Below are 13742 nucleotides of genomic sequence, written 5' to 3' on the forward strand. Positions count from 1 at the left end.
AACAAAACGAGGCCTTTACATTTTGCTGACTACTTTCATAAATGCGAGAAATAAACAATAACCTTTAGGAATATTGTCCCTCCAACAGTATTCATCTAAATGGCCCTGCAACACTGAAATCCTTTCCCTGCAATGACGCCCAATGATTGCAAAAATTTTATAGTTGATTTACGGTCACTCATTTTCTGAAGCAGAATTTTCGCAGTAAAAACAACTGACTCATCCATAACGAACAGCGTGAGAAATCAAGTCCATATAAATCACGACTACTTATAAATCACGACTACTTTCATTAACAAAAGATGCCGAAAACAAATTACGAGATGAAAACAAAACAATCTACATCGAATTTTTAATATACAATCGCAACGAGGAAATCCAGAGAAATCATTTAACGTTCATTGACAGCAATCTGCATGGAGGTATAAGGAGGGGAGATGCCATGACGTCCCAAACTTGAAGCCGACAGAAACCGAGCTCCGCCATTGCAGTTTGGTCAGAAGACTCGTTTCCGATTGTGCTACTGTCTAGAGCTGCTGAAGGTTTTTTCATTTTAAAATGCCGGTTTCCGTTGTTTACGGGTGTACTAACTGTTGGAATAGTGCTACCAAGTTAAAAGGAATCACGTTCCATGCGTAAGTGGCCCCGTTCGTAAAATATTGTCGTTTATATTCGTGAGATGTGCGGCCTTGTTTACGTTTTGTGAAACTGTTTTCTTCTTATTTTATTTCAGATTTCCGATCAATGAAGCTCGTAGGGCTCTGTGGGTTCATATGCTTATTTTTCTTGACAAAGCACAAACGATGTTTGTATTTACAAATGAAATTTTGTATAAGTATGTAAACGAGTAAGAAATATCATCCGGTATGTAAACTAGCATAGCTTTCGGGTTCTGCTTTCAGTTTACATCGACACAAATACAGTAAAAGGTGATTTGAGTTTGAAAAGAGCTTTGTACACTGTTATTTTTCATCATTCGAAGTTCGTATCCAAAAGAAACACTTAAGTTAACGAGACCAAATCAGTTGTATTGCTGGGGCAAAAACGCATTAAAAACAAAACGAAAACACCTGAAAAAGCTATTCTGACGTTGTGTTATGCATGTAAACATTGTAACACTCATCATCTGAAATTATTTCGCAGACATAGCGTTAAATATGAAGAACACGCAATTCTAACAAGAGCTCTGTCACTGTTTTGACCAATCAAACATGGCGGCCCACCGGCTTCAAACGGGAAGCCTAACAGACACATCATTGTGGTCCAAAACCACTCGGAAGTGACGTCAAAATGACGTATACGCAAACGCGCTGCACACTTGTCGACTGATCGAGATCTGTGGTCGAATCAAGTTAGCGGGAAAAGCGCCTGCTTTGTTCTTCACTGTCATACTGACCGTGTATCTTGAGTGGTTGTGTTTTCGCTATCGAGCAAAATGTCTCAGGTGTATGAAAACATCTTTCGTGACGCTCTGAAAGATTTCAGAGTTTCGGAGGATGGCCTGATTTCAGGCTATTGTAATTCGTTGGAGGAGGTAATAATAATTTTATGTTAGAATTGGCTGGAAAAATATGCGCCTTAGAAAATAACTTTTTTTCTGCTGCCAGTTAAGATTTCATTTTAATAAATTTTATATGTCGCTCTCCGCGATCTGATTCCAATTTTTAAGTGAGTTTTTTATGTATTATGCAGTTTTTTCTTTGTTTTCGTTGTGAGGTGCTGCATTGTATTGTTACATTACCTTTACTGTAACATATACACGTGGAGAATATTGTAATTAATGATTGGTGTTTAGGAAGTTAATGGCAACTTTGTTTGTGAGTTCGTCATCTATGTATTACAGTAAGATAAACTGAACATTGCAGCAGCTCAAGAGCGCAAACGTCGTCTCAAGTAAATGGCATAATTTAGAAGACACACACATGAAAATGGGACTCAGGGCCTGGGAACAATCATGCAAAAGGAAAATGAAAAGCAGTATATTTGCAGCTAATGTCATTGCCAGAGCGTGGGCTCTGTATTCCACACAAATGTATCCTGCATTTTCCCAGGAATTTTACGTAGTTCTTTCTAATTGCACTATCAGCTCCAGTGCATAATTGCACAAATCCATTACTGCTGTTTTCTTTGTGCTGGCACTGAGCTGAATTTCATTGAGGTACTGAATTCAGAGATTAGCTAGAAAACTGTCTATGCAGGGATATGGAGCTCTGTAATTCAAATGACTGTAAGATCCTTAGTTTCTCACCAAAGTTTCAGCAAGGTCAGTGACATCAACTATGAAACAACTTTTTTCATCAATAGCACTGTAATGAATGCCACTTTATGCAAATGTTGCAACATGACCACATTTGGCCTCCCTACTGAATTCTGAGCAAAGGTGTATTGTTGATGGATGCTGAGTGAGAGCTTTTTGTTCAGGATACCATTGCTCAGTAATAACTGCCCGCTTAATTAATACATGTTACGATGTTTCAATTATTACCACTGCTTAGGTGGCTGCTTAAGTATGTGTGGATAATGTTGGAACTCTATTTGGATTCCTGGATTATATTGGTAGACAGAGTCTGTCAGGATCTAAAATTTTCTCAGCACCACACTGAAATTTTGATGATAATGTAAGCTGTTTTAGTCTTTAGAAATACTCGTTGGTGAATATGGGTCCTCATAGGGTATAGAACGTTATGACACTTTGAAGCCCTTAAAGTTAAACTTCTCTTACAGGTGTTCTTTCACATCTTCTTCTATTGATCTGGCTTTTACTGGAGATAATGATGATGGGAGTGAGTTATTAAGTCATTTATTTATTTTTCTTAGTTTTTCGTCTCACAACATAGGACTTGGGATGAGGCAAAATGTCTTCTGGAGATATTTATCTCAGTTCTTCTACTGGATAGTGTTGACTTCTCGAGGAGGAGAAATGTTGAGGTCTGCATCTATAACCTTGTCAGGAATACCAATAGTAGAAATAGATGGCAAATTATTTTTAAGTTTGGAGTGTATCGGTCAAATAAGCCTTAAAAGTGATGTATTATTTCTGTTGGTGATAAGGAGGAATTCTGGCTAACCAGCCCAGATCGTGATTGATTTTGCTCTAGTTGTCATTAGATAAATTCCTGTATCATACAATAACTTAAGTAAGACTTCAAGACAAGAAGTCATAGCTTATGGCTTGTATGATGTGGCAGAGTATGCAAAATTATGCTGTTTTTTTTTCATATGATGATTATGCAGAATCATAAGTTGTGGTCCTTGAGGGGAGTGTCTCGTGTACGTAATGGAAGTTTCATGAATTCTGTGAGCAATTCGTCATATCATGCTCTCTTTCCCAGGTCTTTGTCACAGATTTCAATCCCTTTGCAAATTAATGTGCCAAGATGCTTGCAGATTTTGTGATTAAGCTTAATGGATGTTGTATTGAAGTAATGTAGTCAGAGGTCTTTCTTCCACTTTTGTTAAGAGTTTGACAGCCGAAAACTGATATTTTTTAATTGCAGGAGAGAAATCATTTTGTAATTTTTACAAAAACTTTTTCATGGATGTAGTAACCAGTTTCAACTTTTGTACTGGATAGTTTTGATTGGTGATTGTCTTATTCTTAGTATATACAACCTGGAATTCATAGTATGCATAATTATTATGCTTAATAAAGCTTTTGTTGACATAAGGTAAGGCGTGCTTGAAATGAGGTTAACTGAAGCACTGATCAGTTAACCCCAAAACTAGGTCATTAAACTTTATGTGCACTTGGAAAATATTTTTCATCATCATAATCACAACTGAAAGAACATTTTATGATCACAGTTTTAACTGAAGTCAACAGTAACATAATTTGTGGTCAGTGAATAACAATGGAATAAAAGCAAAAGAGCAAACAAATGAACTCCCAATTTTGTTAACTCATCCATGATTAATAACATAACACTTACTTACCTTAGCTCTCAAAAACATCAGATGTGATGAAAGGCTGTGTACATTAAATAACTGAATTTTGTAAAGCCTAAAATTTCCCTCTTCATTCATGTTTCCCAGTTAACCTTAAGTGTAGTTACCCTCAGTTTATGCTACTGGTCACTTTATTCTCAGGTGGAAACACTTCTCGATCAGCTGAAAACTGTGGGGTTTTCATACTGCGTGAGAAGTAGTCGTTTTAAAGAGCCTTCTTCAGATGTTATGAAAAATAAGTGAACTGCTGCATTAATTACTTTCTGTGGTTTACCATTTTAGTTCATATATGTATACTTGAAGGAAGAACTTAGTTTGCTGGAATTAGGGATAGTATGTATAGGCTACTTTAAATGGACATTTCTTTCTAAGCTGCACTAACAATTGATGGAATTGACTGTTTTTGTTATTGTTAGTAGTTGTTGTGATATGCAAGGCAGAATTGTATTATTTTCCTCTGTGTTGACTTGTTTGTCATTTATCCATTGCACTTGCATTTGATAATAGGCTGATTAAAATTAGTAGTTGGTTGACAATTCCTGTCGGAGCTGGTTTCGTCCAGAGTGCTGAATGCGTCAGGTCCAAACTATCTCTGTTCGCCATTTCCTGACTGCCACAACAGCTGATCAATCCACTTCCATTTTCTTGTCCGACTTCCTTTCTTGATGTGTTTGAACGCCATGCAATCATTTGCTGCCTTCAACAAGATTGGCCTTAAACAACATTTTCAGACAGTAGGCATAACTACGTATCCTTACAATATCTTTATGGTGCTAGAGCTAGCTTTCACATCGTAACATAATGTGAAAGGCTGATCTGGTTGAAGGTAGCAAATGATCGTTGGGACCAAATAATCTTACATTAGTGTAATGTAGAGTGGTGGCATAGTGCAACGGATAAGAAACATTCCTGATCCATATAAAGTTGTGGATTTGAGTCTTGACAGATTCTTTCATATTTTTTATACCAAAATATTATCAAAATTACTTCATTATTTTTATTTAGTTAATAGGTTTGGATGCAGTTTTATTTCTAACACTCTGCTGTGTCATTTTCGACATTGTATTTACTTTTTAATTCCTTATATTTCTTCTTCATATCATTATTTCATTTGAAATCAGCTTGTCACCTATAACCTGTAACTGAATACAAACCAGGACTGCTCATTAGTTGGTAATTTGGCAGTCCATGCAGCTTGTGTGAGGACAGTTTCAGGTGCCATAATTAATGAAAGGAAGAAATTAGTTTGCTTTTAGCATTGAAATACAATTTTTTTTTCCCTTGAGTTTGCTTATAGAGAATAGCTTCAGCTAGTTTCCTGCCACATGCTTAGTGTTGGATGTTTCACCATCAAGCCAGGCCAGGCAACAGCATTAGGTGTGAGGCTCTGCTGCGACTGCCCGTGGTCAGTGTATTAATTGTTGTGAACAAAGTATGATTAACAGTTCTTCTGTAGAATGCTGACAGCCATTTTCTAGGATATATTGCACATCATGTTACGGTTAGGTTATCAAATGAGTTTAAATTCTGGGCTATAAAATGTCGTATCTGCCACAGTTTTGCCATTGGTCACTCCAAAACCAGTTGTCAGCAGAGCATGTCATATTCATGTTATTTCATAATGGCCACTTCCAACACTGCACAGAGTTACATGTATACGTCTCCCATCCTTTCATAATCCCAACCTGTGCTCTGCCTCTACTGAGCTAAACCTACTTTTTTAACATGAAAATTAAGTTGAACAGCACTTGCTGAGTGACCTGCTCTGTTTGTTGCCTATAATACAGCAGCAGCCGGTGTGCTAACACTTTAGCAACAAGTGACAGATGCCAACTAACAAATAATTTTAATGAATCTATACTGCTGTGTTCATGTTGAAATGGTTTCTATGGTTTTCGATAATTGTGGTGTTGATATGTAAAACAGTAGTCAGCTCATTGCACCTATTGACAGGCATGTTTAGCTTTATTGTCTTCCGAGTCAAGTTTATTTTTTGTAATTCCACATTTATAGTAATTACATTTTTCTACATAAGTGTTCTTCACATCTCCTTTGTTTACAAAGAATATTAATTCCACATTTATTGGAACCACAATAAAGCACTTCAGTTGCCCGAAATCAGTATGGTATCCTCATTGCACATGGCAGACAGTTCCATTTCTTTGCTAGATACAATAGGTGTGACATCCTGTAAAATTTTGCTCCAGTACTATGTAAAGTAGATAGACAATCTGCTTCCATCAGTTCAGAACTTTGACAATACCTGTCAAATTAATGAAATGTTTTCTCACATTGTATTTAGTTAATTAACAATAACATATGTGAATTATTTAACAATAACAATGTTTTTTTTTGTCTGTGAGAAATATATTAACTGTTCCAGGTAAAACAAAGCATTTCTTCAAGCAAATGCAAGGACATGTCCCTATCCCCTTTTTTGGTTGTGCATTTGCAGTGGAGAGTGTGTGGTCGAGGCACTGTGTTTTGGGGCCAAAATACTATAAAAGTAAAGAGTCTAGTGTACCTGAGCACTTGGTAATATCATGCTGTGTTAAGATATACTTACTTTCCATAAAACAAGTTCGTTACAGGGAAAGTTTATTAAATAAATTTTATAGTAGTTCTTTACCCTCTTCAGGAAGACCATGTGACTCCTCGTAAGAGATTGAGGATCATGGATACTAGAAAATCCAACTGCCCAGCAACTTTAAATATGAAGTGTATAAGGGTGTATCCTGATTACAGTATGCACTCAGCAACTGAACACAGGGATACCAAGGCAAAAGTAAGTATCCAGTTTGGGTTCTGCTTGGAGAAAATTTTACATGATCAGTTGACGGTATACTTTAAAATCTGTTGTTTTTAATGCTCTTAATTAAATAATTGATACATTTTTGTCTTACAGGTTCTTGCAAGTCTACAGAAAGATTTGGCATTGCCATGCCCGCCTAAGAGCTATCTACGTTATTATTTGACTGCTTCCCCAGCAAGTGCACACACACATGCTACTGAAAGTGTTGAAGCAAGTGGGTACATACATCCTTCACTTGTAAAGGAAATCAAAAACTTAGTACTCAGTGGCACGACATCTCTCAAAGTCATTAAGTTGGCTCTAGACAGATTTGTTGAAATCAATTTCACTGGGACACACATACCAGGTCAAATGAATACTACCTTTTACCCCACAGAGAAAACTATTTACAGTCACATTTATCGGACCCTTTATGGTACAAATAAAGTATTGTTTGACGAGACTAGACTGCAGAATCAGGTTGATGAGTGGCACAAAGACTCGAGCAATCACATGATTTATTATAGACATTGTACGGGAGCCAATGGAGAAGTGAAACCATTACTTTTTTGCTATCAGAGCAGTTGGCAGAGAGATCTTTTGAAGAAGTATGGGGGTAGTTGTTTGTTAGATGCAACATACAAAACAACAACATATGATATTCCTTTATCTTTTATAGCTGTGAAGAGTAATGTGGGCTATTTGGTTGTCGGTTTTTTTTTTTTCATTCAGATTGAAAATGCAAGATCCATTCATGAAGCACTAGACATTTTCAAGGACTGGAACAAGGATTGGAATCCCCTCTATTGGGTTACTGATTTCTCGGAGTCAGAGATAAATGCAATTGAGCAAGCATTCCCTCAGACAAAAGTTTACTTGTGCCTTTTCCATCGAAAACAGGCATGGGGAAGATGGTTGAAAAAAAAGGATAATCTACGTGTACCAAATGACATGAAGACATTTCTGGATATGTGGCAAGAAATTTCAGAATCACCAACAGAGAGAGAATTTAGAGATCGCGTAGAAGAGTTGCGAACGCATGAGGTTTCTCGGAGAAACGAGCGTGCATGGCCATACTTTCAGCAGCAATGGCTAACGGTATGTGAAAGATGGGTGAAAGCGTATGAGGACAAGGGCAGATTTGCAACTATTGACACTACAAATGGAGTTGAAGCCATGAACAAGATTGTAAAACATTTTTTCCTAAAACACAATTCAGACAGGACTTTAACTGGGGTTACTAAGGTTACAATAAACCAGTTTCTTCCAAGCCTAATTAGAAAGTACTGTCTGCAGAATTCTGCCATCAAAGCTTATAACAAAGATGTTCCACTGTTTTTGCATAAAAAACAAACAAGGTTGTGAAACATGTCATGCAGCGATATGCATCAGCAAAAGTTGAGTTAACTGTAAGATCAGTGAGTAGGAGATCGGATGGTTCATTTTGTGTGGAGAGTGCAAAGTCCAAAAACTGTAATTATGTTGTAAACTTTGATATACCAGATTGCACATGTGAAGATTTTCGGAGATATAAATACCCATGCAAGCATTTCTGTGCAATCTTTATTTTTTACCCAGAGTGGGGTTTTGATAAAATGCCAGAAAGTTATAAGACTAGTCCATTAATCTGTCTTGATGAAATGTATGGGGTGGGCTTTAGAAGTGGCTCTTCAGTAATTTCATATGAAGGCAGTAGTAGTGACGAAGCTGTTGAGGAGGCAGTTGAAGCAGCTGAGGAGGCTGTCGAGGTTGAGGAGGCTGTCAAGGCTGAGGAGGCTGTCGAGGTTGAGGAGGCTGTAGAGGCAGCAAATACAGATGGTGTTGTTCAAACCCAGAATATTCCTTTGCAGCAGTTTGAAGCAAGGGAGCTGTGTAAACAGATTTATAATCTCACATACAACTGCAGCAACAGCGAAACATTACAAAAAGTACTTGAATCACTGAGCAACTGTGTGCAAGATTTGCAATTAGCAAATCCTGAAGTTGGTGGTCTCCCATTGGCAGTGCCATCAACTTCCAAACAATAGCGAAGAACGATGCCAAAAGCCTTACAAGATCTGTCTTAAACACATTATAACTTCCCATTTGAAGGGTAAGAAATGACGGTTTATTTGAATTTTAGATAGCTCTTTGTCTATGTAAAATACAAATAAGCTCCGTCATTTCTGATCCTCGAGATGGAATGCTATGAGGTCTTTATGTTGGTCTCTGCTTTTAAACTTTGTTGCACATTTGAATTTCGAAGTAGCAGTAGATAAAATATTATAAAAAGGATAGTTGCTACATTTGTGTGTGTGTTTGTGAGTGAGCGAGTGTGCGCGCGCGCTTTTGAAAAGGCCCTTGTTGCCCGAAAGATAAGTCCGACAGTCTTTTTGTTGTGCCTCTGCATCTTCACCATTTGGTGAGCAGCAACAACTATCCTTTCCATAATATTGTTACATTCCATCCTGGATTTTTCGTTGTTCATCAGAGAAAAGATTTTTCTGAGGAATTAAACTAGATGGTGGTGTAGAACTTGCAAACTTTTTAAAATATGAAGTAAAAAATTTTAAATTTAAATTAGGTTAATTCAAATATGGGACAATGTTGAGAATTGAAAAGGTGGAAAAAATAAATAAGATATATCTTAGTGGCATTGAGATGTCGTATGACTGATGGAGGAAAGATTCTGCATTTCTTTTTCCAAGTAAGAATGCGCTTGCTCTCACTTGCTTCAATACGTGTCTAGTGATTCACGTGAAACAGAGAAAAAGATAGACTGCCCTGTTAATGAACATGAGATTGCCCAGTATCACTCTGACAGAAGAGTATGGTGTTTCCTTGATATGGTATCTGGTCAGCAATGTCATTGGGACCAAATGAAGTAAGTATTGACTTTTTTATTTGCTTTGGAAGCTTAATGTGTATCAGTTACCTACATATTGGATATCTACCACCTTGGTTCTAATGTTCTTAATAACTTTGCAGAGTTACTGCAGATACCACACAGAAGCAATTACTGTTACTGGAATACCAGTAATGTTTATTAAATTCAGTTGTAAAGTAGTTCTGGGCATTGCAGCTGGTGAGCAATGTCATTGGGCACCAAAAGAAGTGAGTACTAAATTTTGGAATTGTGCCTTGAAAACATGTGTATCAGTTGTCTTCATGTTGCATAACTCAATTACTTGTTGTTAATTTATTTGTTAGGTTCAGTTATGATGGATTTCTGGCCTTCAGTCCATGGGAAAATTCACACCAGATTGCATCAAGACTGTTATATTCCAAGGATATCTTGGAAGATTGATAGTATTCCTGAACGAAAACAATCCATATAGTATTTCACGTGTGTATCAAACTGCCATTTGTTGTGGCACATAAATGTTTGCAACTTGATTGTAATTTTTGAACAGTTTCTCAACAATCCAAGAATTTCTTGTAATGAGAAGTAGACATTGTTGCTTGGGTAAAGGAAATACAAATCACGGTCAATATAACTACCTTATTAACTTTCCACAGAGAAATATTTTTCACTACTGCTACTTAAAAATTCAAATGTGTGACAAAGTTTGCTTACAGAACTTGGCATAAAGATCTCCCTTACTTGTATTTTTTAGGTAGCTCTTATTGTTTGATCCTTCAAATGGAATGCTATGACCTCCATGTGATCTATTCCTTAGTAGTTAATTATCCATTAAGGCACAAATATATGAACATTACAATGAGAGGGGTCTTTATGCCAGGCCCTGTAAAAGTAATGGCATCTTACTTAATATTATTGTTGGGAATTTGATGGCACAGCTGTGGGGAGACCACAAATTTCAGGGTTTGCTAACTGCAAATCTGGCACACAGTTGCTGAGTGATTCAAGTACTTTTCATAATGTTTCACTGTTGATACAGTTGTATGTGAGATTATAAACCTGTTTGAACAACACCTTCACTTCAAATTGCTGCAAAGAAATGGTTACGGTATCAGTGTGATGCTCTATATGTGTTTCCTCAACTGTGTCCTCATTGCTACCGTCTTCTTGTGAAATTACTGCGGACACACTTCTGAAACCAAACCTGTACATCTTGTGAAGACAGATTAATGGGCTATTCCTGCAGCTTTCTGGTATTTTATCAAAACCCCACTCTGGATAGAAAATAAAGATTGCACAGAAATGCTTGCATGGGTATTTATATATCTCAAAATCTTCACATGCGCAGTTTGGTAGAGCAAAGCTTACAACATAATTAGTCTTTCAACATTGTACTCTCCATACAAAACATTGTCCAAGTTCACATTCACTAATCTTGCAGTTAATTCAACTTTCCCTGGTGCATATCACTGCATGACATGTTTCACAAACTTGCTTTTTTTAAAAAAAAAAAAATGAAAAAACAGTGGAACATGTCTGTTATGATTTGATGGCAGAATTCTGCAGACAATACTTTCTAATTAGGCTTGGAAGAAATTGATTTCTTATATCCCTAGTAGCCCCATTGAAGGTCCCATCTTTGTTCCATTTTAGGAAAAAAAATGTTTACAATCTTGTTCATGGCGTCAACTCCACTTGTAATGTCAATGGTATCAAAATTGCCCTTGTCCTCATAAGCTTCCACTCACTTTTCATGTATCAATAGCCACTGCTGTTAAATGTACGGTGATGCATATTCGTTTCTCTGAGAAGCCTCACTATCTCTTCTGTATGATCTGTAAATACTCTGTTGGTGATTCTGAAATTTCTTGCCACATGCCCAGAAATCTCTTCATGTCATTTGGTATTTATTCAGCCATCTTCCTCAAACCTGTTTGACTGAAAAGGCACAAGTAAACTTTTGTCTGAGGATATGCTTGATCAGTTGCGTTTGTCTCAGATTATAAGAAATCAGTAACCCAGTAGGTGGGATTCCAATCCTTGAAAATGGCTAGTGCTTCATGAATGGATCTCGCATTTTCAACTTGAATGAAAAAGAAAACCAAATAATCCACATTACTCTTTACAGCTATAAAAAATAAAGGCATCTCATGTGTTGTTGTTTTGTATGTTGCATATAACAACTATCCCTGTACTTCTTCAAAAGATCTCTTTGCTAACAGCTCTGATAGAAAAAAGTGATGGTTTCACTCCTCCATTGGCACCTATACCATGTTTGTAATAAATCATGTGATTGCTTTATTCCTTGTGCCACTCGTCAGCATGATTCTGCAATCTAGTCTCGTCAAACAATGCTTTATTTGTACATTACAAGGTCCAATATGTGTGAATATAATTTTTTTCAGTGGGGTAAAATGTAGTATTCATTAGACCTGGTATGTGTGTCCCAGTGAAATTATCAATAAATGTATCTAGAGCCAAATTATTGGCTGTATGATGTCATTCCATCGTGCACCTGAATTTGTATTTCCTTTACAAGCTATTGTTAGCATGTGCGTGTGTGCTGATTTGCTGGAGAAGCAGAGAGATAGTGTTTCAGCTATCTTTGAGACAGTTAAAGGAGGTGCTTTAGAAATGAGTGTCCTGATTGATATGAAAAACAGTTTTCAAATTTTCTGTACAAACTATAAACAGTTCCTCAGTTGGTGATTGTGGAAGAGATTGCCATAGCCACAGTATTGATCCACTGTCAGGTGGTAAACCTAGGATTTCCTTCCAGTATGAGCCAAGTGAAGTAAAACTGTGGTTGGAGAAATGTTTTATATTCTTAAACTGAGTATTTGTAACCCATTATGGTGGATTGCAGTTCACGTGTCAACACTTAAAAATGTTTAGTTCTTCACTGATGACACTTGATACAATTTCAATTTTTAAGGCTATTCTGTGTCAAGTTAAATTTTGAATTACCCATTTAAGCTTATTTTTTGCTGTGTGGCAGATGGATTTATGTTCATGTAATATTTTTAACGTTGATTGTAGTAAGGTGTAATAATATGTAAATGCCCAATAAAATAGATTGATATTTATATTTTTTGTTTCTGTATAATAATTCTGTAGCTTGGTGACCTGAGTTTTGTGTGTGTGTGTGTAAGATATTATCATTTCATGGGAAATGTGGCAATAACAGATCAGAAATTGTGTGCAGAATATACCTAATTATCAACACCTGTAAGCAGCTAAAGGTCTGGATTTCATTATAATTTCATTCTTAGAGAGCTGCAAGATCACCAATGGTATCTGTACAGATACCAGCTTCATATAAATTAGTAAGGTTTTTACTGACTATTATTCACCAAAGCTGACAAAACAGGCTGCATTCAGTAGTAGTACTACATAATGGTGATACTTCAGTACAACTTTGAACCCTTTAAGTGGTTTAGATCAGCAGGAGCAAACTATATTCTTCAAGGTATGTTTCACATGCAACTAAGAAACCTTTGCCTTGAATGTCATGTGATTTTGCACTCTGCTGCTAAGTTTTCCTTTTAGATTTATTAAATTTCTTAAAGAGGCTTCTGTTACAAACACTAGCAATCCACATAGGTAACGTGTGACTGATATTCCTTATGTATCACAACCTTATTTCAGTTTCACTTTGTTGTTGCTGGTAACTGTTGTGATGGAAGAGTTGATTTGTGCCACATTAAGGAAGATTAAGAAAAAAGTCATTTACAAACTCGTGAAAAGGAGGCAGGGTTCCCCAAAAGTATAAAGGTTGCCATAAGCAGTCACTTTTGTTGGATTAAGTTATTTCCATATCCTTTCTGGATATTTCAGCCAGCTGCATCCTATTGTAGAGATAGACTAACCAAAAACCTTAGTGTTATATGAACAGAGCAGAAAAAACTTTATTAAATACACAAAGGACTGGTAACTACCTTCATGTATGGACCACTTTCCAAAAAATACACTGTGTCAAGGCATTCAGATTGTACATATTCTTTCTGAATATTTTTATTGTAGCAGGAAGAATGGGGATTGTTTAACTTACCTTTAACCTAAGGTACATTAGATTGTGTATAAAATTCATCAAAAGAGTAAATACGGGCTCTTACTTAAACTGTTTACTATAACAAGAGAAATTAGAGTACAATATTATAAGAG

General features: G+C 36.5%; 1 protein-coding gene and 1 long non-coding RNA gene across 2 annotated transcripts; both read left to right on the forward strand.

Moving 5' to 3' along the window:
• Window positions 1-1384: 1384 nt before the first annotated feature.
• Window positions 1385-9181, forward strand: LOC126235205 (uncharacterized). The gene is made up of 4 exons (XM_049943934.1): window positions 1385-1534; window positions 6584-6730; window positions 6851-8484; window positions 8539-9181. Exons 1-3 carry the CDS (start codon window positions 1436-1438, stop codon window positions 8099-8101), a joined length of 1497 nt encoding a protein of 498 aa, XP_049799891.1. The 5' UTR covers window positions 1385-1435; the 3' UTR covers window positions 8102-8484; window positions 8539-9181.
• Window positions 9182-9368: 187 nt separating this feature from the next.
• Window positions 9369-11089, forward strand: LOC126236710 (uncharacterized). Its single transcript, XR_007544972.1, has 3 exons — window positions 9369-9599; window positions 9704-9829; window positions 9926-11089. It is a non-coding gene; the product is annotated as an uncharacterized LOC126236710 (long non-coding RNA).
• Window positions 11090-13742: the final 2653 nt, after the last annotated feature.

The sequence above is a fragment of the Schistocerca nitens genome, chromosome 2, assembly GCF_023898315.1.
Source record: "Schistocerca nitens isolate TAMUIC-IGC-003100 chromosome 2, iqSchNite1.1, whole genome shotgun sequence".
NCBI lineage: Eukaryota > Metazoa > Arthropoda > Insecta > Orthoptera > Acrididae > Schistocerca > Schistocerca nitens.